Genomic DNA, 27,894 nt, shown 5'->3' with positions numbered 1-27,894 from the left:
TGTTGCATGGAGTGTGTGCTTTCCCTCGGAGGGAGATAAATGGAAGAGAAGAGAGAGGAGGGGAGGAAAGATGGAGGAGACAAGGAAGGGAGGTCATATCTATTCTGTGATGCCAGGACCCCAGGAAGGCCGGATGTGTCCCGTTGTCTCAGGCCATAGAGTGGTTGGCTTTCCAAGAGGTGCTAGGAGGAGCCCACGTGGGCAAATGGATTGGCAAGTGGGAAAGAATGGCAGACCTCAATCAGCAAACTACTGGTGGCACCTCTCCCACAGGACAGCCCCTTGGCAATCCCGTGCATCTCTGGTCGGCCAACCCTGCCCCATTATGTGACTGTTTGGGTACTGGTCCTCCTGACCTTGGTCCCTGTTCCCAGGCCCTCTTTGCCCTCCTCCACCAGCCTCTCTCCACCCAGCACTATTCTTTTGTTGGTTCTAAACACAGATCTTCCTCCTGTCCTACCCCCTGCTATTCTTAGCCCAGACCCTGGATGTCACAGACAGACTTCCCTGAGCCCTCTGCCTATGGTGTAATGCCACATTCATTCTGCCTCCCTGAACGGGTTTCTTCCCCAGCTGGTGCTTTCACCCAGGACCTCCCTTTCAGTCCCCTGGCTTCCTAGGTCACTTGGCTAGTTCAGCCATGCTTTGAGAAGGGACAGGGTAGAGGCTTCGTGTTTGACCAGGGATAGGGGCAGGAAAGTAAGCTGGGAAAGTGCTAGACAAGAAGGTTGGCAGATTCTCTGGCATCCGGTGGTGTTGAAGGGCAAGGGCTAGCGAGGCTCAAAGAGTTCAAGACAATGGGAACTTGGAATTCTGAGTGGCCAGCCATGGATGGACACCTGCCCTAACCACAGGATTACGGTGAGGGTAAAGAATGTGACCAAGAAGTGACCCTGCTGGGTCTAGGCAAAGGAAAAAAACCTAGGGTGAGTTCACACTCATATGCACAACCTCCGTGACACATACATGTGTAACCACACCTGTGTGCACTACTCACACACTCTACACTCTACCACACATGTGCACAACAAATGCCTGGGGTCATAGGAGGCAACAGGGTATGTGTGGAGGGCTGGAAGGATTAAGTGAAGTTCATCTTTGGTGCCTACTAGTCTGCAGCCTCGGCCCTCCCCTCCCATGTGGAGCCTCTCCCTTCTTTCAGGCTCTATAGAGTTCTCAGCTCCATTTCCCACTGATATAAGCTCTCAGAGAGACAGTCAACGCAACTATGGAGGCTTGGTCAAGAGAGGCCAAAGTCAGAAGGCCGCAGTGCAAGCTGTTTTCTGATAAGCATCTTGGCAGTTTCCTTCCTCTGACATTGAAGTAGGGTAAGTCCTGCCTCATAGGCTTCCTAACAATCCAGAGATAAGGGAAGTAGACAACTCTTAGACTTGGGTGCCATCCATGGGCTACAAATGGTTACGACCTCTGGGTTCTGCTCTCAGGTGATGACTATGGATACATACCTCTGCTTGTATGGAGAAAGATCTATCCTGGGTCAGGACAGAGAGGGAAGTTGGTGGCATGGGTGACACTGTGGCTGAGGCCTCTGCATCCCAGTCTCAGGTGGGCAAGGAGGTCTGGGTGTTGACAGGGCTTCGCAGGAGTGAGCAGGTGGCCCATAGCCACACTTCCAAGGCTGTGGCCTTCTTCTAAGAGGGGAAGCGTCAATAGCAGGAAGGATGTATCTCCAGATGGTACATCCCCAGGGCAACATAAGGACATCCCCAAGTCCCAGGGCTAGAATTCCCCTCTCTTATCCTGCCCTTTAGTCTCCAGTGTCCTCTCTTCCAATATTGTCTAATTCCTGGATTAGAACCCACTAGTGGCCTTAGACCTTGAACCCTAGAGTTACACAGGACCCCAGCCATCAGGCAGCTGCTGCAGGAACTACTGAAGAAGAATCTCTAATTCATCACTTGGCCCCAGCCTGAGGCCCTCCCCCAATGTCATTCTTTGCACCTTTGTACCTCACCTGCCTCAAGCTTGATTCAAGCACCGTGTCTTCCAGGAAGCCCCCCTTTAATGCCACTCGGCCACCTTCCTCAGCAAAAGCCTGAACACCCAGAGCACTGGGAGACTGTGGCATAGATGCTGACAATGGCAGGAATGTTACAGAGACCTGCCTCAGGAGGGGCAGAAGATACGCCTGGGGAAACCATACTCCATATTCCTTGATTTCAGTGGTGGTTACCTGGGAATTTGCTTTAGAAATTAATTGTCCTGTACAGTTTTTATTTATGCAATTTTACCTCATGTCTATTATATTACACACATGCACACACAGTTAAGCAGAGAAATACATCTCAGTGAAGGGGCAAACCCCCAAAGCCATCTTTCTTTCATGTGGAGTGGATGACTGCCTGATCACAATCATGAAGCCCAAGACACAACTTCCATTGTGTTCATTGTGTCACCACAGCTGGCATGTAAGTTTCTGCTACCTTCTAGAAAGACTGCCAATTATGGGAGAGAAAGGAAGATTCTAGAAGCAAGTAGGTGCTCACCGCGTGTTTGTGGAATGAATGGATGAGCTCTAGAATACATGTATACGAAGCATTTCCAGACACACATGCTTGCATGGCACTGCCCTCCAGGTGCTTGTTTATGTGGGTGCCTGCTCCCCATCTAAACTACAAGCCTCCCAAAGACAGGGAGCCACAGCTATTCTATAATCTAGCCTTGGGAGGGCAGTGTCTGGGTGTCTGGGACCCTATTCTCTGCAGAGCTACTTCCCAGAGCCTGGGCGCAGCGATTTCAGGCGGAGGTGGATGCCATTCTTGGAGCGCAGGATCAGCTGGGGCATCTTGATGGGGGGCCGCAAGGGGTCCAGGGCGAACTCAAAGCGGAGCAAGCAGAGGGCCGTGACCACCTTCATCTCATTCATGGCAAACTGCTGCCCAATGCAGTTCCTACCGTGAGTAGCACAAGGTGGTATCAGGCTATGGGGTGTCCAGAGTGAGCAAATCCAGGGTTCTTAGTGGCCAACAAAAACCAATAACTGTTTGTGGATGAATGATTAGCTGATCAGTTGATTGAGCTGTGGCTTAGGAAACGGATCTTGGGAGCACAGTGAGGGTCCCAGACTGAGAAGATTCACATTGGGAATTCCAGTTTGGGGGCCTCTCTTGGAATGACTCAGCCAGCCCACCACCTGCCAGGGACATGAATATGCTAATGGCAAGAAGAAGATCCCTGGAACTTCCCTCACTTTAGGATCATCAAAAACCCAGTGGCAGCCCCCTTACCACAGAGTTTCTCAAATGATGCTTTCCCCACAACATCCTCCATTCTCCCCTCCCCAGTCCTGGGGGCCTGGGGATGTTGGGCCTCTCCTTACCTGGGCCCAGCAGAGAAGGGCATGAAGGCGAAGGGGTGGCGTGTGGCCACATTCTCAGGGGAAAAGCGTAGAGGGTCAAAGACCTGAGAGGACAAGCCTTGTTTAAATATCTGCCAGGCCCTGGGAAGGGTGATCTCCATAGCCTCCCACCCCATCTGACCTCCAGGCCCAGGGACGTGGTACCTCAGGGTCAGGCCACACTGCGCTGTTCCTATGGAGGGCATAGATGTGCAGAGAGATCAGGCTGCCTGTGGGCAGAGCAAAGGCCTGGTACCTAGGTGGTCCTGAGATAGCCTCACCCACCTCATCACAGGGCCAGAATCCCTAGTGTCCTCCTAACTGGGCACCAGCCCCTGCCTGAGCATTGCCAGTGATTGAGGGTTCATGACCACCCTCATGACATCAAAGTGCTTTTGATGATCATCATATCTACTTCCTCTAGCCCCAGCACCGGACAGAGCACCTAACACAGACATTTCTGGAATGGTGAGAGAAAAAAAGGAGGACTGAACCTACCTCACTGTGAGGTAGGACAGGCAAGGTCTATTATAACACTTTGTGCTTTCAAATAATTGAAGGAAGTTGCTGTTCATGACATTACGCTATTAATAGTAACATATACATCTACCGTTCACGGGGTGCGTGTTGTGTGCCAGATACAGAGTTAAACACTCCTTACAAAGCTACTACATACAGTTGTATAGGTCGTGTACCACACATCATCATAGTCTATGTGAATGGTGCCTCCTGAAGTTGTTCAGGGCACAACTTACATGGTGGCACCTGACAGCCCTGATAAATACTGTCTCTTTAATCCTGACAACAACCTTGTCAGGCCAATACTCTTCTTACCCCCATTTTACAAAAGAGGAAACAGAGGCTCGAGGTAGAAGGATTTACCCATCCATTGTAGAACCAGGATTTGGACCCAGGCCAAACACAAAGCCTGAGCTCTTCCCCACTGGGGCAAAGATTTGACCAAAGGCACAGAGACTATCAGAGAAACATCCACAAGGACTCCAGTTCCACCCCCAAATCCACTCCAACTCACCTGCTGGTAGGGAGCGGCCATCCACAAAGTTGACAGGCTTGCTGAGCTGGCGGTACACCTGGGGCACGGGTAGGTAGAGGCGGAAGCTCTCCTTGATGCACATGGTCAAGTAGGTCATCTTCCCCAGATCATACCTGCCAGCAGTACAACCAGACCTTTCTGGGGATGGCGAGCAAGGGACTTCCACGGGAAGGCAGCCTCCAGCCCCACTGCCCCTCTTAACCACCATCACACATCCAACAGTGAGAAGGACACAAGTGCTCCAAGTGCCCAGACCAGATTGGACATGGGGTAGCCACTCCGACTCTCTGGCTCCAGTTTTCCTTTTTTTTTTTTCTTTTTTTTCTGGCTCCATTTTTCTCCATCTCTCCCTCATCTTCGCTGCTAGGAAGGGAAGACACAGGACCCTAGAGCTGTATGTGCACCCAGCCATCAAGACAAAGTCACTCCTGTGTCTCGTAAGGCCCCACAGAATACCACAAGGAATAATTCTTTAGGTTCCACTTGGTTTCCCCTATGGAACTGAGGTAGAAAAAAACAGGGGCTGATATACATTGGTTGAATGAACTAATAAGTGCATAAACAATGACAAGCTCAGGTGAAAAACAAAAATTATGTTTCTTTTTTCCCCTTTGCCACCAGGAAACTCGGTCCCAAATGTGGTCCAGTCATGACTATTGAGCAGCACTTTATTACAGAGCCCCAAACCCTAGGGCTTTTCCACCTAGTCTTCAATTTTTTTTTTTTTTAGATATACTTGACTTTATGAAAACTGGGAACTTGTATTCATCAAAAGACACCTTAGAGGGATGCCTGGGTGGCTCAGTTGGTTAAGCATCTGCCTTCAGTTCACGACGTGATCCCAGGATCAAGCCCCACATCAGGCTCCCTGCTCAGCAGGGAGTCTGCTTCTCCCTCTCCCTCTGCCTCTCTTGCTCCTTGTGCTCTCTCTTTCTCTCTCACTCACTCAGTTCTTTCCAAAATAAATAAATAAAATCTTAAAAAAGACACCATAGAGGAGATGAAATGGCAGGTTACAAACTGGGAGAAGAGATTTTCAATTAGCATTAACAAACAAAGTATTATACACCAGGACTCATTCTTTCCTTTGTGTTTTACTATAGTATTGAGTAAGTGTCCTTGAAGTTGCTTCAAGTTCTAGATGAAATGAAGTGAAAATAACATAGATAAATATTTTAATACCCCGCCTCCCGGCGGTGTTCCTGTCCTTACCTAATCTGGAATGCCCATTTCTCTCTTCCTTTGCTTATCTGAGTTTCACCCCTCCTTGGAAAGCCAGCTCAAGCTCCACCCCTTCTGAGTCCTCTGCTCTCAACACAGGGCTTCTCAGTCTTCATTCTGTGGTTTTCTCTAGATTTTTGGTTGTTGAGTTTGTCTTTCTAAAAACATCCCAAGGGCAGGCAGCACGTTAGCTCCTTCTCCTCCTCTCCCCACACGCAACCCCAGAAGCACTGGCAGTTGGCTGGACACACTGGGAGGTTTCCAACATCCGGCCAATAAAAACGGGTGGTGGAGACGTCAGATCTCAGATCCTGAAATTAAAGGTCAGTCTCCCTCAGGTGAATCCAAAATCTCTCGCATCGACTGAGCCTTTTCTGTGCTGTGTTGTGTACCAAACCCTATACTGGAGGGTAACACAGGAGCCAGAGAGAAAGGTCAGGTGTGTGACGGGAGACCAAGGCCTGAGGGGAGGACGTAGGGAAAGAAGGGACTGCAGGGGAGGCCCAGAGATCAAGCACGCTCCCGAGAGGTCAGCATCACTCGGTGTCATATCAATGAGTTCAAATTTGCACCAAGAAACAGAGAGCAATCGAACGATTTTAAGGGATGGAGTTTGGAAAACAGCCTTTTCTTCTTCACCAGAGGAGTCTAGAGGCGGCACATGGCCATCCAAAAGCAGGTTGGCCAGGGGGTGGGGGGGTGGTCAGCTCCCCAGGTACCCCAGCTATATTCTATTTTTTTCTTAAAGATGTTATTTATTTATTTGACAGAGAGAGAGATAGCGAGAGCAGGAACACAAGCAGGGGGAGTGGGAGAGGGAGAAGCAGGCTTCCCGCTGAGCGGGGAGCCCGACGCGGGGCTTGATCCCAGGACCCTGAGCCGAAGGCTGACGCCTAATGACTGAGCCACCCAGGCGCCCCTCCCATCTATATTCTTGCCCAATTCCCTCCTCTATCTCTCTCTCTCCCACCGCCCACTGTTCCTTCTAGCAACCCAGAGGGGCAGTCAGGTTCTACCAGCAGAAGAAATCAACACACAAAAAGGTCACAGATCACTTGGGCAGAGGGATCAGGGAAGGTTTCCTGGAGTAGGAGGCATCCAAGCTGTGCCTGGGAAGACAGATAGGAATCTGGGGAAGTCACCCGGATTCCTATCTATGAGGTGTCAACAGGAGGCTGACACCTGAAAAGAGCTCCACTGTGGGAGAATGGGCTCAGGGGTGTATCCACAGAGGTCCCCCCAAAAGCCACAGCACTAGAGGGAACAAGACAACTGCCACCACCCTCACCTGGTTTCCAGGATGGCCCTGCATCACCTGAAGATGACACTGGGGAGCACAGGCACAGTGCATCCCTGGGACAGGGAAGAAGGACAGACTGGGCTCACTGGCAGCCTCACTCACCACTGGAAGGAATCCCGGTCCCCAAGGATCTCACAGACCTCCTCCCGACAACAATGCTGGTGCTCAGGGTGCAGGGCCATGCAGTAGAGAAACCAGCAGATGCCACTGGTGGTGGTGTCATGGCCTTCAAACATGAATGTGTCCACCTCAGCCCGGAGATCTGCGTCTGACAACTTGATCCCATTTTCATCCTGGGTTAGGGAAGGCATGATGGGACAGCCCAAGGCATGTGAGATAGGTATCAAGAAGACCTCATAACATGAAGGTCCGAGGGAGGGAAAGAAAGCTCCTTCTCAGGCTGGCGTTTGAGACCTTCCCTAGATTCCTATCAGTCCTCCCAGGCACAGCTTGGATGCCTCCTACTGCAGGAAACCTTCCCTGATCCCTCTGTCCAAGCAACCTGTGACCTTACCCAGCCCTAACTGTCAATTCTGCTCAGAATGCCACCTGGCAGAGGAGAGGTCATTGTCAAAGACCACCTCCTGTCTCCTCCACTAGACTGTAAATATCCGGAGGGCAAAGCCAGGTCTTTCTCATCTTCTGCATGGGAACTAACACAGGGTAGGGGTTAGTGAGTTTGGAGAGTGGATGAATAAAGGAATGAATGAATGACGGAATGAATGAATGACATCTAAGATTCTAAGAGTCTTCAGTCTTAGAAGTCTAGAATTGGTGGGCACCTGCATGGCTCAGTCGGTTGATTTTGGCTCAGGTCATGATCTCAGGGTGGTGAGATGGAACCCGCATCCCGCTCTGTGCTGGGCGTAGAGCCTGCTTAGGATTCTTTCTCTCCCTCTCCCTCTGCCCCTCCCCCCCACCTCTACCCTCCTCTCCCTCTCTAAGAAAAAAAAAAAAAGAAGTCTAGAATTGGTCTTTAGGACTTCTAGCATGTGACCTGGCCTCCCTACATCTTGCCCCAGTGCCACAGCCAGCCAAAACCGGCACCTTGCCATCTCTGAGCCTTTGTTGATGTGCTTTGTCAAAGACAAGGGGCAGGTCCTATTTGCTGGGGAAAAAGGAGGGAAATGCTTAACAGCCCCTGCTGCTGTCCAGTGAGCCCTGTCCCAGGAAAATGGTCTGAAGAGCCCTCTGGGACAAGTTCTCAGTTGGGGGTGGCCAACTGTGTCCTCACTCACCTGAGCCCCCAGAAGAATGTCCAGGAAGTTCAGGTGCCTCTGGCTCTGGATCTTCTGCTGCTCTTTCTCATCCTGCAGGGCTGCCTTTCGTTCCCTGATGATCTGGTCTGGGCCAGGAGCACAGAGTGTCATTGCCTGGGGACCCATCCTCTACCCAAAGGGGGACAGAGATCCTGCAATGGCAGAGGTCCCAGAGGGGCCTGAAGGGGCTAGACTAGGCCCTGGACTTCCTATGGGTGGGCCCTGCGAGAAAGGCCCACCTGTGTGGTCGTGGGCTGCCTGGCAGGCCCGCAAGAAGCGGCGGCCATGTGGGGTGAGCCAGTAGATGAAGTCGTTATGGTACTGGAAGGACTCAGTGCGCTGCTGCATCAGCAGAGTGAATTCGCTGATGGCCGAGTAGTAGCTACAGCCCCTGCACAGAGGAAGAGCAGGGAGGGGGGCTCAGACCCTGACCCACAGCAGAGCCTGGGGCTCTCCCCAACCACAGTGCTTCCTGCCCTCCCTCTCCCTGCCATTAAGCCTCCCCACTAAAGGCAGAATTTGTCTCCCCACCATGGGCAAGGCCCAGCTCCCCTCACCCCCCGCCCAAGCTGGGGCTCTCTAGGGCAGGACCCCATAACCTCTCAGACCAGGGCCCTGGAGTCCTGCCAACTCTCCTCTGAGCCGGCCTGGGTGGAGACGGTGGTCAGCCCCAAGTACCCCCCGACCTGTGGCCCAGACCGCCGTCTCCTTTGCCAAAGGTGCACTTCATGAGTGAGTCCAGTGCCATGTGGCCCACATCACAGAAGATGTCAAAGCTCTTATCCTCACGAGCCTTTTCCTCCCACTTGTCCTGGAGCGCAGAGATGGAGGGTAATGTCAGGGGGTCAGCTGGGCACTGAACCCCTGCTCTCAAGGACCAACAACCTGTCCTTTCCCCCATGCACCAAGTCCCTGGCCTGGCCTCCGCCCCGCTGGAATGTGGAGGCAAGGGCTTCAGGCTAGGGTGAGCCAGGAGGCAGGCCCGCACAGCACACACAGACACTGAGCCAGGCAGCCTACCTCAGGGAAGAGGAGAGCTGAGAGGTGGGGATCTTCCCAGCACAGCCTGTACACGATCAGGCCTGCAGGGATGCTGGGGAGGAGTTTTCTGCAAGGGGACTGACGAGCCCGGGTAACTTCTGGGGATGACCCAGACCTGAGACTCAGAGCCTGAGCCCTGACCTTTGGCATCCCTTTCAGAGCTGAGTTGCTAACGACATTATTTTAGGCAGTTGTGGTAGGCAGACAATGAGGAGGAAGCGCTTCTCAGATGTGAACGACCTTTCTAATATTCTCAAATATAGGCCTCCCTCCAGGCTGCTACAGGAGGAGCCTTACTGGGGCCTCACAGAGGCCTTCAACCTAGGAAGAGGGAGGCCTGGGTCTCCCAGTAGACATAAGGGCAGGGCTGCCCGGCCACTTGGAACCTCAGCACCTGGTGTCGGGTACAGCAAGGCTTGGCCCTGCAACTGCAGGCAGAACGGGCCTCGAACTTAGCAAATCTCCTCATGGCCCTTCCCCAGGGAAAACTGGAGGTGGGAGGGGCTGGTGCAGCAGCCTCAGCCTCCAGGAGCCTGGCACTGGGAGCTCACCAGCATAGTGTGCGTGGAGTTGGCGAACACAGCCACGTAGGGTTTCAGCACATCGTAGTGGAAGCCAGGTGTGAGCAGCTTGCGGTGCTGATACCACTTGGGCCCTTGGAGCACCAACAGGCCTTTCCCTGGGGAAGAGATGGCAGAGGGAAAGCTGGCCAGTGCACGCCGCCCTGCCCCGCCCCTGGCAGCCTGGGGCGCCCACCGCAGTCCTCCTTGCCCGGTTGCACGTCCCAACACAGCTCTGCCTTCCAGCCACCCAGCCTTGCAGCCTCTGGCGACACCAGCCCTGGCCCTACCACCGCTCCCCTCCTCAGGCTTTTTCCTGGCCCACACCACCGATACAATCTCCTGGGAACCCACTCCAGCGCTGCCGATTCCAGAAAGCTCTTCCTCACACTCACGTATCTTCCAGAGCCCTGGCTCTGCCTTTCTAGGGAAGAAGGTATACCCAGGAGGAGAAGGTACCTGAACCCCACTTCCCCAGCCAGCTGGGAGCTCTCTTGCCTCTTCCCCTGTCTCCCCACAGGGCAGCTAAGCTTAGGAGGGACACTTGGGAGCCAGGTGGTCCCAGATGAGATAACAGACTGAGGGAGCACAAGGCAGAGAGTGATGGGACAGGGAAGGATCCTGGTAACCTGGCACCAAGGGCAGGGAAGGCAGGTGTCCACTCACCAATCCACTGGAGGAAGAAGTCATACATATCCGCAGCCTTAGGATCTGTAGGCGAAAGAGAAGATCGGGTCATGCAGAAACAAGCAGATGCCCAGAGGAGGCTTATTGATCAACAGGAGCAATAGGACCTCAGGTGCCCAGACTTAAGGTGCAGGCCCCAGGATTCCTTCCCGCTTGGAACCCTGAGCCCTTTGCTCTCAGGGATCCCCACCCTCTCCTGGGAGTCCTCACCCCCTCGGCTGTACACAGCTTTGGCGTAGTCGGGCTCATAGATGTTCAGGAAGCCAAGGAACGGTCCAAGCCAGAGTGGGTGGGCATAAGGGAACTGGTGGGCCCAGGACACCACCCTGTCCAGGCTCCCTGTCCGCTGGATCTGAAATGGTGACACAAGACCACGATACTCAGGAACACACTGTCACCAGCCAGGCCCTAAGTTCCTGAGTAAGGACGGCAGGGGGCTGCCCAGACAGACCCTGGGAGCGTCCTTCCCTCCTCCTGCATCCCTCTCCCAGCCAGTCACAGTCCTATACGTCTCTGCGGTCAGCCCCTCTCCAGCCCCAGAGACACCACTATAAGTCCAAGCCACCCTCTTGCTGTACCTGGGTGAGCTCAACAACCACAAGCTGGCCAGCCTGCTTCCATCTGGTTCCTGTCATCAGCCCTCTGTCTATGCTGCTCCGAGAAAGAGATTTCTTTTGGCATTAAAGCTGTTTTCATGAGAGTGGTAACACCAGCTTGCTGTGCAATGCAGAAATATGCTCAATTCTGCCCCTGTTACGTCACTGGACACATTTTTCTTGAGGACCTATTATGTGCAGGGTACTGTCTACACGTCTCAGGGCATGAGGCCGACCTGGTCCTACCCTTTCATTCCATGGGGGGCAGACCAATTATATTCAACTAAACCATCAAGGAGTGTGAATACACCCAGTAGTTAGTGCTAAGAAGGAAGCAGACAGTGCTATGAGAGAGACTAGCAGGGAGAATCTGCTTAGAGAGGGAGATCGGGGATGGCCCCTGGTTGGAGAGGACATTCAAGGTGAAACCCGGAGGATGACAAGCAGCTGGTAGTGCAAAGAGCAAGGGACAGCATTCCCGGTAGAGCAAACAACAAGCACCAAAGCTCCGGGGCAGGAAAAAGTAGTGGTGTCATCCAGAAGCTGCCACCTGGGGGGACGGTGGCCTGAGATGAGGCTGGAGATCATCCAGAGGGTAGTGTGTGCTCTTTGATGGGTTTTCTCACCACATCTACTCACCCAGCGGTGTTTCCCATAAATGGAGTATACACTAAATACTTTGATGAAACCGGTGTTGTTTTTCATTTAATGTATCTTGTCCTTCTTGTCAAACTAGTGCATTTAACTGCCCTTCGATATTTTTAATTACTTTAATTGCACAGTATTCCACTGTAGTTATGTACCATTATTTATTTACCCATTTTCCCCTATTCAGAGGGAGTCTTTCAGAGATACACTTAAAACCCGTCTGTGGTTTTCCCGTCAGTCTCAGAATAAGGTCTGAGCTCTAGAGTTTATGAGGAGGTAGAGTCATGACTGGTAAGAGAGCTAGGATGTGAACCCAGGAAAGTTGACTTCACAGACTGCAATCTTTGGAGCTTGGAAGATCTGCATTTGAATATTGATTTCCTCTATTTTTTAGATGTGTGAACTTGGACAAGATCTTTAGGCTCTCTGAATCTTACTCTTCTCATCTGTAAGATGGGGATGGTAACTTACCTTATAAGATTATTTTGACATTAATTAAATCACGCAGGGCCCGTGTTATTAGTTGAGGTCATGCGGCGTTTAAAGCCCTTCGCTGATACGTTGTATGGATGGGCTTGGCACTGGATCCTGCACAAGGTAAGCCCTTGACTCGACGTTCCCTCCCCTTCTAGTCTACCTTTCCCCAACATCTTCCTCCTCCCCGCATCTCCTGCCATATCCTACTTCCAAATGCCCCCACACTGCACTAAAGAATTCGCTCTGAACATTCCCTAAGCTACTTCCACCTCTGGGTAAAGGATTAACCTAACCTTGTCCCAAGTCACATGGGAAGCTGAGCTTGGGTTATACCCCCCATCTCCGTTCCCCTGGAAACCTGGTAAGTGCATGTGGCCTTGTCCGTTAGTGTCCACCCTGCTTTCTGGGGCCTCCTGGGCTCCCACTGACCAGGGAAGTCCTGGGATTCCTCGGATCTGCTCCCCTCCGGGATGGACATCCGTAGGTGCCCGTGGCTGCTCTAGTCTTAGTCCTCCCTTATCCCACCTTGTGGGCACTGCCCCTCCCCACAAAATTGAGCAGCACTCAGGGTGTGCATAAGCCCCAGCCAGTGTCAAGGGCCGCAAAGCCGTGTATCCAAAGCTAAAGCGTGAGGAGCAACTACCGGGAAGAACCAACAACAGCTGAGATGAGGCGGCATCTCTGAAATAACCATAAAAAATCAGTTTTAAAAAATGGGCTCCCTTTACACAAACTCTACGGGGTAAAGCAGAGAGCCATTGGGAGCCTGGAGGGAGCCACTGGGAGCTCCAAGGGGCAGACAGATGATTTCCTCCCAATCCTAGTGACAAATAGGCAACTTCATTCTCCATCCTCCCTTTCAGAGACAAGTGTACTACCACAAGTGTACAAGTGAATACATGTGACTCAGAAGGGACCCCTGGCTCAAGAGAAGGAGCAGAGGGCCTTTGGGTGAGGCTAACATGGGTCCCGATGACTCTCCTAGCCACCGCACATTGGCTAAGAAGCGATGGTGGGCCCTACGAAAGTCACACAACCCTCACAAGTCCATGTCTTTCAGTTCCAAAGCCTATACAATGCGCCCAACACTTCCCTGTCTTCAGCACCAAGGATGAGCTCCAGCCCCAGGGATGACCAGGTTGTGGGGAGCTCAGGGAAGCCTCCAGACACCTAAGAAGGCAGGAGGGCATGGGCCCAAGAAGTGCCCAAGTCCACAGGGATGCAGACATTGGTCCTCACCCCCATGAGTGGTTTTGCTGCCCTGAGTTGGATCTCCCAGGGGTTCATTCATGCATTCAGTAAGTGGGCATGGAGTACCCACTCTCAGTGCCAGACCTGATGCTAGCTCCTGGGGGAACCGTAGTGAACCAAAGTCCTGCCCTCCCCAAGCTCATGTTCCAAGCGGGAGAAAGGAAATACACAGGAAGCAAATAATACATCAGCAATATAATTTCAGGTAGCAATAACACTAGGACAAAAATAAAGCAGGGTAAGGGGCAGGGCTGCTACCGTAGACAGGGAGTTGGGAGGGTCAGGGAAGGCTTCTCTTTGGGGACATTTGAGCAGAGATCGGCAGAAACACCTTCTAGAAAGCCCCATAGCATTGGCCACTCTGCTTCTCAAAAACTACTCTTTCCTCAGCCGTCCCCTCTACCCCTCTGCTCCTTGCTCCCAGCAAATTACCCTTGCTCTACTTCCCGGAAGAAACAAACCATCAGACAAGAGGCCCCTAAAAGTGAACCATCAGACCCGAAGGACCACCTGCCCTGCACCCAGCCTCCCCACCTTCCCTCCTGTTCCAGTAGAGGAGGTGCTCAGGGCCTATCCAAGGCCAGTCCTTTTGGATTCCAACCTTCCCCTCTTGCACCTCACCCATCAGTCAGCCCCTCTCTCTCCCACATCACAGGCCCCATCCTCTCTACTGGCTCCTTCCCATCTGCATTTGAAACATGCTCAAGTCTCTCTCACTAAATGAACAAGACCTCCCTTGGTTCTGCCTCCTCCTCTAGCTAACACCCCATTTTCCTCCACGTTTCATAACGTCTCAAAAGAACGGTCTCACTGTTTCACTTCCTCCCTCCTCGGCCCCCACCTCTCCAACACTGCTCTTGCTAATGTGACCAACGCTCTCCTGGGGGGTGAGCCCAGAGGCTTTCCAGCTGCTGTGACACAGTCAAGTCCCCCTCTTTTTGAACTCTGTCCTACATGTCCTCCCAGCTCTCTTGATACAGCTGCTCCTCATCCATTATTTGCAAATCAAAGACTGAGGCTCCCCCAGATCCAGCCGTGGGCCTCTTCTTATGCTGTGCCTTCTCCCTGGAGGCTCTCACCGACTCCCATGGCTTCCTTTGCCATCTACCTGAGACTCTTTCCAAAATTGACAGCATGTCCCAGTTTATCTTTCTCCTGAGCTCGGGAAACACGACCAGCCATCCCCTGGACATCTGGGCATGACACCCTCCTGGCCCCTCAGACCCAGCCTTTTCAAACATGAACACAGTGTGTCTTCCCCCCACATCTGCCTTTCCTCACATATGTAGGAATGGAACCGCCATCCACCCTGACACCAGCCAGAAACATGGAATGGAGTTTTCCCCAGGATTTAGGGCAGAACCAAAGGGGATGCCCTGAGGAGGCTGCCTCTCTCCCCTGCAGGTCCACCAAGTGACTTTTACCCTGGAATCAACAAACCAGAACTAAGAAATCCAGATAGAGCAGTTCCTGGGAAACTCTCCAAATCCAGAACCCAAGGGTCCTATGCCCAGACACACAAGTGCTGCCAGCCCTGAGCCTTTTCTTCTTGGGTCTCAGATCCCCACATTTTTACACTTGGACATAGAAATTCATTCCTCCTGGTTACCATCCAGTCTTGAGGCTCGACGAGTCCTTTTCTCTCTTTTGGTGACTTTTCCAAATTCTTCTCTGATCCAGCTGTGTTGATACCACAGTTTAACAAAGCTCCCAGAGCTCTCCTGTGGCTCCCTTTCCTAGTGCATGCAGGGGGCCTCACTGACACCCTTACATCCGCCTGCCTCTCCTGAGCCAACAATGCCAGGACAGCCTGCCCTACCTCCTACTCCTCCCCATCTCACTGTTCACTCCACTAACATCTGCTTGGATGGCTTCCTCAGCAATGTCCTGCTCTGTCTACCTCCTATTTGGCCTCTGCCAACCTAGCCACCATCCCAAAGCCAGTGTGATCTTTCTACCTCACAAATCTGAGCTTCTCACTCCCTGGCTTGAATCCCTTCAATGTTTCCCTAAGGCACTCAGAATAAAGACTTTCGACATGGCCTACCAGGTCCTATGTGATCTGCCCCATCTTCTTCTAGCTTTGTCCTCTCCAGTTTGTTCTCCCTCTCACCACTCCAGAAGTATAGAGCTATGAGCACAGTCATGTACTAGACCTTGAGAAACAAATATTTGTTGAACAAATTAAATTCCTACACACTCAACGCTCTTTCTGTGCCTCTGTGCCTCTGTGCCTCTGCACAGGTAGCATCCTCCACCCTTCCTTCTTTCCTTCCTTTCTTCCTTCCTTCCTTCCTTCCTTCCTTCCTTCCTTCCTTCCTTCCTTCCTTCCATGGACTGCTGCAGTCAGATCTTTCGGGCTCACTTCAGCATCCCTTGCCTGGGCCCATGGGTCTGGAACACCATGCTGTGTTATCCATCTCTCCTACAGACCGGCTCACTCTAGGGCTGGCTCTAGTCTTATTGCTCTATCCTCTGCCCCCAGAAGAGGGCCTGACCCAGGGTTGTTGATCAGCAAGTTGCTTGAGAAAAGACAAACCTAATCTGGCTCCCAAAGACTGGGTTAGTTTTGGTGGAAAGAAGAGGATGAAGGAAACAAATGCCTCAGAGTGTTTTGCAGGAAGAATCCCTCTATAGGGATTTAACACCTGACATCTGCCTGGCAGTTTGCAAAGTACCTATCTATACTTTATCTTTTTCGATCCTCTTCTAACCCAACAAGGTAAAAATGCTTATCTCCATACTGTTGATGAGGAAAGGGAAGCACAGAGCAGAAGCATAGTTCCATCAAAGTCTACTGAATAGAAATGAGCCAGAGCCCCAGACCGCAAGCCAGGGCTCCTCACTCCACAGCACAAGGTCAAGGGAACTGTCCCAGCGATGAGCGGGGCCAGGCAAGAGGCCTATTCAGTCTCAGAGGATCACCTTTCCTGGGCTTGGAGCTGGCATTCTCCACTCCTCCCCCGACAACAGTCCAGAATCTCAGGCCCCTCCCAACCTCAGGCCAACAACATGACTGGGTGCCTACTATGTGCAAAGTCCTCTCTGGGCCCCAGAGTAGAAGACGGGGGACCCTGGAAGAATAAGACATGACCCCACCTCAAGGGGACCCATTTTGAGAATTGAGGAGGATGATAGGTAGATGCTTCCAGGGCCCCGAGACTGCACTCAGAGACAAGAAGGGAGAAGTTAATCCTGACGGACAGCTCTGCCCTGCCCCCCCCACCACCCTTCTTTTCCTATTCCCACCATCACTAGGCTAGGAATCAAACTTGCAGTCACTTTGTACAGATGGATCATGTGCTGCATGAAAAGGCACGAATCCTGTGCCCAGCCTTGACTCAGTTCCTGAGCTACTATGTGAACATAAGCAAATACCTTGCCTTTTGGGAACCTCATCTTTGTTTGGAAAAACAAGCCCTAGCCCTACCCTCCTCATTTCTCAGGATTCGGTGTGGATCTGACAGAGCAGAGGTGACAAAGCCTGGAGGAATGCAGAGGTGTCAGGCCCCTTGTGGTTCTGCAGGAAACTTTTCAGGCCCAAGAACAACCTCCCCTCCAGCCGTTGCCTGCTCTTCTTGGTGCCAAGGCTCTCCAGATTCTCGTGTTAGAACCAAGAAGCCAGAGCTAAGCTGTGTTCTAAGCCCTCTATACACTCTCAAGGTAGGGGGGGAAGGGTATCTGTGGAAAGGAGGGCAGCCAGCTCTGACATGGGGTAGGGGAGCAAGGTCCCTGTCCTAGAGAAGCCCATGGGCTGAGGACAAGCTTAGCTTTGGTGGAGGCAAGTAGTAGTGGAGAGATATGAGAGGCAAGGGACTGAAGGTCTCCCTAAATGCCTCTCACACTCTCATTAAGGTCAGATCTCAACCTTCCCGTGACCCTCTTCTGTATTTAGCAAAGCCTCTCCTGAACCCTGCCTGGTCTCTCCACTTGTCTTCTCCTTCACTGCCTCCTTTATCAAGATCCCTCCCTACTCCCCAACTTTCACTGTTTGTTCATTCAGTGATGCCCACTCTGTGCCAGGCTTTATGTTGGACCCTGAGGGTACAGGGATGATTCAGAGTAGACCTCCATCCTCCAGAGGTCACGGTCTAGTGAGCAAGATGAACAAGTAAACAGAGGATGACAACCCAATGGGACAAATACTGACATACAGAGCATGGGGCTGATGCAAGATCCTGGATGCAAGCATCCCACCCAACCTGAAGCAGGAAAGGCACTGGTGTCTGTTTTCCCCGATAGACAGTAGGGTCCTTGAGAGCAGGGCCTGGGGCTGATTCAGCACCCTAACCCAACTTTTCCTTTCCTGGGTTTCTCCAGGATATGTGTAGGTTACTAAGCCATCTTGAGAGGGTAGTTATTTGTAGGGGCAAGATTAAGCCTGGGCAGTTCTCTCCTGGAGGTCAAGCTCATTCCCAGCATCAATCATGGAGGAGAGGCAATTCCCTAGAGAGTGAAATGGAAAAGGGTATTCGGAGTAAGAGCTTTAGTCTCTGGCATCTATACCTGGGTTCCCAAACCTAGATGCACAGCAAAACACTTGGAGAGGTTTTTAAATTCAGGTTCCTATCTGAAAAACAAATACTATATGATTTCACTATGACTTCACCATATGAAATCTAAAAAAAAAAAAGAGAGAGAAACTGACTCATAAACATAGAGAACAAACTAGTGGTTTCCAGAGGGCAAGGGGAGTAGAGGAATGGGCAAAATAGGTGAGGGGGATTAAGAGGTACAAACTTCCAGTTGTAAAATAAATCAGTCATGGGGATGAAAAGTACAGCCTAGAGAATATACTCAATAATATCATAATAACTTTGTATGGTGACAGATGATAACTACACTTAAATTTTAAAAAAATTTTTTTTAATTTAAGGAAGGAAATTCTGCCATATGCAACAACATGGATAAACCTGGAAGGGAAAAAATGTTTCATTAAAATAAATAAATAAATTCAGATCACTAGTTCCAATCTGTTAATTAGAATCCCCAGGGACTGGGGACCAAGGAATCTGCTTCTCCCAGTTGATTCCAGCACAGGTGTCCCTTGTCTTATGTTCAGAAAGCTCTTGGCTAGATCCCATGGAGGCAGGGAGCTGGAGGTGTTTCTGACAATGGGTGCTAAGGTGGTCCCCAGCACCCCAAGGTAACAGGAGATCAAGCCAGGATCTGAACCCAGGAAGATGCCATGGCACTGAGCCAGCCTAGAGACATGGCAAAGAGAACCCCACCTTTGGGGGCACCAACCACTTAGATGCTCCAGGGAGGGCTCTAAGGTAATAGCACTCATCTCTGCTCTCACTTTTATTTTCTTAAAATGAAAATCTTTATATCTGACAGAACAAAGAGGATGATGCTTAAGCTCTAAACAAGATAGCCTAGTTCTACTGGACTGTCTGGGAGGGAGGGGTTCCCCAACGCTATCACTGGGCCTTTAGCAGAACTTGGTCTGAATCTTGAGCCAAAGAAGGACGAGAAGGTATCAGTGGGTTACAAGTGCTCCCGCTCCCAGGGCCAGCTCAGAAGGCAGGAGTCAAGGGGGAGATCCGGTGGGAAAGCTGGTTGGAAACTATAGCCCTCAGGACATCAGGCCCCTGTCCAAGCGTAGGGACCCTCTCCCTGGCCCCGGGGGGATGAGGCTGGATTCTCTGAAGGAAAGGAAGCTGTTTTCTTTCTCCAACCCTTCCTCTCTACATACCTCATGAGCGTGCCCGAAGAGCCAGTGGGTAGGGGGACCTGGGAAACTGTCCATAGCCCTGGCCAGCATCTGCCTCCTCAACAGCAGACGGATGAGCTTGAAGAAGCCTAAGATCCAGATCAATCCAGCAGCCCACAGGCCCAGACGGAAAAGGCTCAAGGAGAACAAGACAGAAACCATGGCTGGAGCTGGAGCTGCAGCCACCAAGGCTCTGGCGTACCTCCTGCCACCCTCCGGCTCCTTTATACTGTGGACCCTGGCACCCTGCCAGCCCCCACCCCCAGGCATACCCTGCAGCTAGCAAAAACCCAGGCTGGGCTGAGCCTCAAAGGACAGAGACAGCAGCCCCAAAAGTCACAAGCCACAGAGAGACAGCCTGGCTGACTCCTCCCAAAACTCAGCTGAAGCCACCAAGTGGTGGGCTTCAAAGAAACCAGGCAATGGGTCTGCCTCCTTGGTTCCTTGGAGGAGAAAACAAAAGGCAGTTCTGGGTGTAATCATCAGCATAATGATGCCCGCTTTTTTAAAATAATTTTTTATTGTTATGTTAATCACCATACATTACATCATTAGTTTTTGATGTAGTGTTCCATGATTCATTGTTTTCATATAACACCCAGTGCTCCATGCAGTACGTGCCCTCCTTAATACCCATTACCGGGCTAACCCATCCTCCCACCCCCCACCCTCTAAAACCCTCAGTTTGTTTCTCGGAGTCCATAGTCTCTCATGGTTCGTCTCCCCCTCCGATTTCCACCCTTCCATTTTTCCCTTCCTTCTCCTCATGCTCTCCATACTATTCCTTATGTTTCACAAATAAGTGAAACCATATAATAATTGACTTTCTCTGCTTGACTTATTTCACTTAGCATCATCTCCTCCAGTCCCATCCATGTTGATGCAGAAGTTGGGTATTCTGATGGCTTTCTGATGGCTGAGTAATATTTCATTGTATATATGGACCACATCTTCTTTATCCATTCGTCTGTTGAAGGGCATCTCGGCTCTTTGCACAGTTTGGCTATTGCGGACATTGCTGCTATGAACATTGGGGTGCGTATGGCCCTTCTTTTCACTACATCTGTGTCTTTGGGGTAAATAGCCAGTAGTGCAGTTGCTGGGTCATAAGGTAGCTCTATTTTTAATTTTTTGAGGAACCTCCACACTGTTTTCCCAAGTGGCTGTACCACCTTGCATTCCCTCCAACAGTGTAAGAGGGTTCCCCTTTCTCCACAACCTCTCCAACATTTGTTTTTTCTTGCTTTGTCAATTTTTGCCATTCTACCTGGTGTAAGGTGGTATCTCAGTGTGGTTTTGACTGGGATTTCCCTGATAGCTAATGACGATGAACATTTTTCAAGTGTCTGTTAGCCATCTGTATGTCTTCTTTGGAGAAGTGACTGTTCATGTCTTCTGCCCATTTCTTGACTGCATTATTTGTTTTTTGGGTGTTGAGTTTGAGAAGTTCTTTATAGATCTTGGATATCAGTCCTTTGTCTGTAGTGTCATTTGCAAATATCTTCTCCCAGGGTTGCCTCTTTGTTTTGTTGACTGTTTCCTTTGCTGTGCAGAAGCTTTTTATCTTGATGAAGTCCCAAAAGTTCATTTTTGCTTTTGTTTCACTTGCCTTTGGAGATGTATCTTGAAAGAAGTTGCCGTGGCCAGTATCGAAGAGGTTACTGCCTAGGTTCTCCTCTAGAATTTTGATGGATTCTTGTCTCACATTGAGGTCTTTCATCCATTTTGAGTTTATCTTTGTGTATGGTGTTAGCGAATGGTCGAGTTTCATTCTTCTGTATATAGCTGTCCAATTCTCCCAGCACCATTTATTGAAGAGACTGTCTTTTTTCCATTGCATATTTTTTCCTGCTTCGTCGAAGATTATTTGACCATAGAGCTGAGGGTCCATCTCTGGGCTCTCTGTTCTGTTCCATTGGTCTATATGTCTGTTTTTGGGCCAGTACCATGCTGTCTTGGTGATCACTGCTTTGTAATATAGCTTGAAATTGGGCAACGTGATGCCCCCAGCTTTTTCTTTTTCAACACTTCCTTGGAGATTCAGGGTCTTTTCTGATTCCATACAAATTTTAGGATCGTTTGTTCCAGCACTTTGAAAAATGTCATTGGAATTTTGATCAGGATGGCATTGAAGATATAGATTGCTCTGGGCAGCACGGACATTTTAACAATGTTTATTCTTCCAATCCATGAGCATGGAATGTTTTTCCATCTTTTTGTGTCTTCTTCAACTTCTTTCATGAGTGTTCTGTAGTTCCTAGAGTATAGATCCTTCACCTCTTTGGTTAGGTTTATTCCAAGGTATCTTATGGTTTTTGGTGCTATTGTAAATGGAATCGTTTCTCTAATTTCTCTTTCTACAGTTGCATTGTTAGTGTATAAGAAAGCAACTGATTTCTGTACATTGATTTTGTATCCTGCCACGTTACTGAATTGCTGTATGAGTTCTAGTAATTTGGGGGTGGAGTCTTTTGGATTTTCCCCATAAAGTATCACGTCATCTGCGAAGAGAGAGAGTTTGACTTCTTCTTTGCCAATTTGAATACCTTTTATTTCTTTTTGTTTTCTGATTGCTGTTGCTAGGACTTCTAGTACTATGTTGAACAATAGCGGTGAGAGTGGGTATCCTTGACGTGTTCCTGATCTTCAGGGAAAGGCTCTCAGCTTTTCCCCATTGAGGATGATATTCGCTGTGTGTTTTTCATAGATAGATTTTATGAACATGAGGAATGATCCCTCTATCCCTACACTCTGAAGAGTTTTAATCAGGAAAGGATGCCGTGTTTTGTCAAATGCTTTTTCTGAATCAATTGAGAGGACCATATGGTTCTTCTCTCTCCTCTTATTAATGTGTTCTATCACATTGATTGATATGTGAATGTTGAACCACCCTTGCTTCCCGGGGATAAACCCCACGTGGTCGTGGTGGATGATCCTTTTAATGTATTGTTGGATCATATTACCTAGGATTTTGTTGAGAATTTTGGAATCCATATTAATCAGTTAATGAAATTAATTAATCATTAATCAATCAATTAATGAAATTCTCCTTTTTGATGGGGTCTTTGCCTGGTTTGGGGAATAAGGTAATGTTGGCCTCATAGAATGAGTCTGGAAGCTTTCCCTCTGTTTCTATTTTTTGAAGCTGCAGGAGAATAGGTATTATTTCTTCTTTGAATGTTTGGTACAATTCCCCAGGGAATCCATCAGGCCCTGGACTCTTGTATTTTGGGAGGTTTTTGATCACTGCTTCAATCTCGTTACTAGTTATTGGCCTATTCAGGTTGTCGATTTCTTCCTGTTTCAGTCTTGGTAATTTATAGGTTTCCAGGAAGGCATCCATTTCTTCCAGGTTGCTTCATTTATTGGCATATAGTTGTTGATAATAATTTCTAATAATTGTTTCTATTTCCTTGGTGTTAGTGGTGATCTCTCCCCTTTCATTCATAATTTTATTAATTTGGGTCCTTTCTCTTTTCTTTTGGATAAGTCTGGCCAGGGGTTTATCGACCTTATTAATTCTTTCAAAGAACCAGCTTTTAGTTTTGTTGATATGATCTACTGTGTTTCTGGTTTCTAATTCATCGATCTCTGCTCTAATCTTAATTGTTTCTCTTCTAATGCGTGGCTTAGGCATCGTTTGTTGCTTTTTCTCTAGTTCTTTAAGGTGTAAAGTTAGTTGGTGAATTCAGGATTTTTCTATTGTTTTGATTGAGGCTTGGATGGCTATGTATTTCCCCCTTAGGACCGCCTTTGCCATATCCCATAGGTTTTGGACCAGTGTGTTTTCATTCTCATTGGTTTCCATGAATTGTTTAAGTTCTTTGATTTCCTGGTTGACCCAAACATTCTTGAGCAGAGTGGCCTTTAGCTTCCAAGTGTTTGAATTCCTTCGAAATTTTTTTCTTGTGATTGAGTGTCAGTTTTAAAGCATTATGGTCTGGGGCGCCTGGGTGGCTCAGTTTGTTAAGTGACTGCCTTCGGCTCAGGTCATAATCCTGGAGTCCCAAGATCGAGTCCCGCCTCGGGCTCCCTGCTGTCAGCAGGGAGTCTGCTTCTCCCTCTGACCCTCCCCCCCTCATGCTCTCTCTCTCCATCTCATTCTCTCTCTCAAATAAATAAATAAAATCTTTAAAAAAATTTTTTTAAATGTAAAAAATAAAGCTTTATGGTCTGAGAATACGCAGGGAATAATCTCAGTCTTTTGGTATCGGTTGAGACCTGATTTGTGACCCAGTATGTGATCTATTCTGGGGAAAGTTCTGTGTGTGCTCGAGAAGAATGAGTATTCTGTTGCTGTAGGGTGGAATGTTCTGTATATATCTATGAGGTCCATCTGGTCCAGTGTGTCATTCAAAGCTCTTGTTTCTTTGTTGATTTTCTGCTTAGATGATCTGTCTATTGCTGAGAGTGGAGTATTGAGGTCTCCTACAATTAAAGTATTATTATCAATATGACTCTTTATTTTGGCTAACAGTTGGCTTATGTAGTTGGCTGCTCCCATGTTGGGTGCATAGATATTTATAATTGTTAGATCTTCTTGTTGGATAGACCCTTTAAGAATGATATAGTGTCCTTCTGTGTCTCTAACTACAGTCTTTAGCTTAAAATCTAATTTGTCTGATATAAGAATTGATACCCCAGCTTTCTTTTGAGGTCTGTTGGCATGGAAGATGGATCTCCATCCCTTCACTTTCAGTCTGGATGTATCTTTAGGTTCAAAATGAGTCTCTTGTAGACAGCATATGGTTGGGTCCTGTTTTCTTATCCAATCTAAAACTCTGTACCGTTTTATGGCAGCATTTAGGCCATTTATGTTGAGGGCGATTATTGAAAGATATGAATTTATTATCATCATGTTGCCTGTGAAGTCCTTGTTTCTATAGATTGTCGCTGTAAATTTCTTTTTTAAGATTTTATTTATTTATTTAATGGACAGAGAGAGAGAGAGAGAGAGAGACAACAAGAGAGGGAACACAAGCAGGGGGGAGTGGGAGAGGGAGAAGCAGGCTTCCCGCCGAGCAGGGAGCCCATTGCAGGCCTCGTTCCCAGGACCCTGGAATCGTGACCTGAGCCGAAGGCAGTCGCTTAACCAACTGAGCCACCCAGGCGCCCCGAGTCCCTGTAAATTTCTGTTCTACAGCACTCTTGGGGTCTTTCTCCTTTTGTAGAGCCCCCCTTAATATTTCTTGCAGGGCCGGCTTAGTGGTGACACATTCTTTCAGTTTCTGCCAGTCTTGGAAGCTCTGCATCTCTCCGTCCATTCTAAATGACAGCCTTGCCAGATAAAGTATTCTTGGCTTCATGTTCTTCTCATTTAGTACCCTAAATATGTCTTGCGAGCCCTTTCTGGCTTGCCAGGGCTCTGTGGATAGGTCTGACGTTATTCTGATGTTCCTCCCTCTGTACGTAAGGAATCTCTTCCCCCAAACTGCCTTTAAGATGGTTTTCTTGGTTCTAAGATTTGCGAGGTTTACTATTATATGCCGGGGCATTGGCCTGTTTTCCTTGATCTTGGGAGGGGTCCCCTCTGCCTCTAGGACATGAATGTTTGTTTCCTTCCCCAGACTAGGGAAGTTCTCAGCTACGATTTGCCCAAATATATCTTCTAGTCCTCTCTCTCTCTCTCCATCCCCTCAGGGATCCCAATAATTCTGACATTGGAACGTTTCATGGCGTCACTTATTTCTCTAATTCTGTTTTCATGGATTTTGAGTTGTTTCTCCGTGGCCTCCTCTTTTTCCCTCTTTTCTATCAATTGGTCTTCTAGATCAATAATTCGTCCTTCTGCCTCGATTACCATAGCTGTTAGATTATCTAGATTAGATTGGATCTCATTGATAGCATTTTTAAGTTCTGCCAGTTCAGCTTTCATTTCTGCCCTTAGAGAGTCTATATTGCCATTAATCAATTTCTCCATTCTAGCTATTGTCTTCATAACTGTTACCCTGAAGTCCATTTCTGACATCTTGGTTATATCTGTATCCATTTGTAAACTGTGGCAGAAGTCACAGTCTCTGGGTCTTTCCTATTTTGGGGGTTCCTTCTCCTAGTCATTCTGTTGAGGGGTGGTTGAGGGAATGTACAGAGTCCGAATTATTGACCATCAACCCAAGCAAGATGCACCAGTTTTATAGGAACCTTAGGGTTGTCGGGCTCTTGTCCTCCCAGCCTGTCTTCTGGGGGAGGGGCCTGCCACACTGTTACTCAGGCAATCCTGTTTGGGCAGAGTTGCCCTGCCCCCTGTGGGGGAGGATGGGCTCAGTGAAAACCGGTTTGGGGGGACTTTTGTTCTCTGGCAGCTTTCCATGTCTCTTCCCAGAGTCAGAGCAGAAGAGATCGTTTCCAACCATCTGCCTCAGAGCAGAGAGATCACAGTCTGTTCTTCAGTGAGCTCTCCAGGCCACACTAGCTCCATTTCTGTCTGTGCTGCTATAAACTGCAGTGTCCTCGGTTGCGTGCCCCTCAGCAGCGCTCCCAGTCCTCGCCTCCAGGTCGAGGCACGTCTCTGCCCTTTGTGCTTCTAAGACCGCCAGGCCACCCCAGTTCCTGTGCGGGTGGCCCTGCTGCTCTGGGTTTCAGTCCAGTGGGCTGCCCTAAAGTCCTTTCTCCGTTGCTACCGGTCTTTGAGTCTGTGCCCCATCCCCAGCGCGGGACACTATCGCTCACCGGTGGTGTAGGATCCCCACGGCCGAGCTCCCTCCCCCTGCTGTTTATCCTCTGATATCTGCCCGCGGGATCGCGGCTCCCCGCTTCCTACCTCAAAACCCACCGCCTGCGATATTCTGTTTGTAGAGATCCAGATCTATCTTCTTACATCTCAGGCTGATTTCGTGGGTGTTCAGGGTGGTCTGGTAGATATCCAGCTCAATTCCGGGAACCAGTTGGAATAGGGTCCCCTACTCCTCCGCCATCTTTTTCTCCCCCGAACACTGTGTTTAAACACTAGAAGGTGTCATGAGGATAAGGCACTCAGTCCATTCCGTGTGATGAGGACCTCAGGAGTGAAGAAAAACTGAAGAAGAGAACATCCCATCAAGGAGACCCACACGCTAGTGGCAGGGGTTGCGGGGAAGGGTAGCAAACTCCCTGGTACTAGAGAAGACCGCCAAGAAACTGAAAACCTGTCAGTGAGAAAGTCCCCACCAGTCAGAGTCTAATGCCCACCTTTTTACACAAGCACTTATATGTCTCAGGAATTTCCTATCCACTATCCCCTTTAACCCAAACAAGGAGGTAATAGCTACTCACTCTTTATACCCACTTTCCAGATAATGAAACTGAGGCTCAGCTTCCTTGTGCTTTCTTACAAGAAAGGGTCCACTGTCCTCTTCAATATGGACCTCTGGGAAGGCTTGCATTTATGCCCGATTCATAATGCTTTGAGTCTTTTGTGTGTGTGTGTGTGTGTGTGTGTGTGTGTGTGTGTGTGTGTGTGTGTGATCTTCAGGGACAAATTTCTAGCCCCAGAAGGGAGATCCTAGATCAGAAAAAAGTCAAGTCCACACCCAAGATCTTAGTACAAACTTAACACTTAGGAACATAGAATATTACTTTCAGGGCAATGAGGAGAGATCATCAAATCTAATCCCTCTGGATTGATGGAGCAAGCCACTTGGGACCAGAGAGGGGCAGGGAATTATCCAAGGTCTCACAGTAAGGCAATGGCAGCTCTCGATTCCCCAGGCCAGGGTTCCGTTGCAGAGCAAGCTTGTCCCAGGCCCCAGACTTGGCTGGGGAGAGTCTGCTGTTTCTCCTTCTGCTCTAGGGTTAGGAACAGTCAGTGTCCCAGTGCAGATGTTTCAGATGAAGAGACTTGCATGCAGAAGGGTAGGCAGAGTTAAGGAATCAAATAAGGGATGAAGCGGCAGCCAGAGACTAGCAACAGTGGCTGGAAAAAACCATCCCCTAGGTTGAACGAAGGCAAAGAAATAGCATTGCTGGAGCCTGGTGGGGAGGTAGCTACTGAAGGAGGCTTCCACAGGAAAAAGTGTCGTCGGAGGTGTGTTCCAGGAAGATCTCCCCCTCTGTGTATGTGCAGTGGCTCTGAGCTGGTCTGGGGTGGGAAGGGGTCCAGAGTCTGGGTTGGCGATCAGGAAGAGGAAGTCAGAGGGAAGACCAGCAGGATGGATGCTTCTTAGGCCTCAGGGGTCGTACATCCTGCCACAAACATGGCCCAGCACTCACAGCCTATTTATCACATACCCTGTTCTCCACTCCCTGGTTGAAATCTAGCAGCCATCCACACTTCTAGAGCCAAAGACAGGTCACCATGTGGCCAGAACCAGAGACTGGGCAGTAGCCAACTCCTGACTCTACCAGCTACCCTCCAGCTATCTTGGCAATGTGATTCTTGGAAGCCAAAACATGCCTCCTTGGAGCTTCTGCCCACTGGTCTGAGTTCTGCCCCCAAGGGCCCAGTAGAAAACTTTAGCTGTAAAGAACAACTTGGTGAGAACTCCCAATCCAGGAGCACACGTATTAAGGAGTCGGAGATAACGAGACTCTGCCTGTACCCACATGCTTCCCAATAGCCCTCCCTCCCCAACACCCACACCCTCCCTCCACCTCAGAAACACCAGTTACAGCCAGTCTTCTAAATCTGCCAATCTAGCCTGCTGCTCTTCCCCGATGTCTTCACTTTCTCCCTTGCAGCAGCTGAGTGCTTGGCTTCTCCTGAAAACTTCCCATTCTGACGCAAGCGGGAAGCCCAAGCTTGTCTCTTC

At 49.6% G+C, this 27,894-nt stretch overlaps 1 protein-coding gene across 1 annotated transcript; it reads right to left on the bottom strand.

The window, feature by feature from the left end:
• Positions 1-2,728: 2,728 nt before the first annotated feature.
• On the bottom strand, positions 2,729-19,330 carry LOC113938129 (cytochrome P450 4B1). Its single transcript, XM_027623304.1, has 12 exons — positions 19,151-19,330; positions 10,691-10,832; positions 10,460-10,504; positions 9,785-9,912; positions 8,879-9,003; positions 8,432-8,583; positions 8,172-8,278; positions 7,036-7,226; positions 4,392-4,525; positions 3,524-3,588; positions 3,341-3,423; positions 2,729-2,912 (listed from the first exon to the last, which is right to left on the bottom strand). Exons 1-12 carry the CDS (start codon positions 19,328-19,330, stop codon positions 2,729-2,731), a joined length of 1,536 nt encoding a protein of 511 aa, XP_027479105.1.
• Between the last annotated feature and the right edge of the window lie 8,564 nt (positions 19,331-27,894).

Source organism: Zalophus californianus, chromosome 4 (genome assembly GCF_009762305.2).
Source record: "Zalophus californianus isolate mZalCal1 chromosome 4, mZalCal1.pri.v2, whole genome shotgun sequence".
NCBI classification, from domain to species: domain Eukaryota; kingdom Metazoa; phylum Chordata; class Mammalia; order Carnivora; family Otariidae; genus Zalophus; species Zalophus californianus.
The sequence above is the reverse complement of the archived record's forward strand: the minus strand, read 5'-3'. Positions and strand labels throughout refer to the sequence as shown.

Bases quoted from the DNA above. Each gene is read 5' to 3' on its own strand.
- LOC113938129 (XM_027623304.1), bottom strand. From the start codon at position 19,330: ATGGTTTCTGTCTTGTTCTCCTTGAGCCTTTTCCGTCTGGGCCTGTGG. The intron at 9,913-10,459 runs GTGAGTGGACAC...TCTCTTCCCCAG, and splicing joins CTTCTTCCTCCAGTGGATTG to GGAAAGGCCTGTTGGTGCTC. The intron at 4,526-7,035 runs GTGAGTGAGGCT...TACTGCTGGCAG, and splicing joins GACCGGGATTCCTTCCAGTG to GTATGATCTGGGGAAGATGA.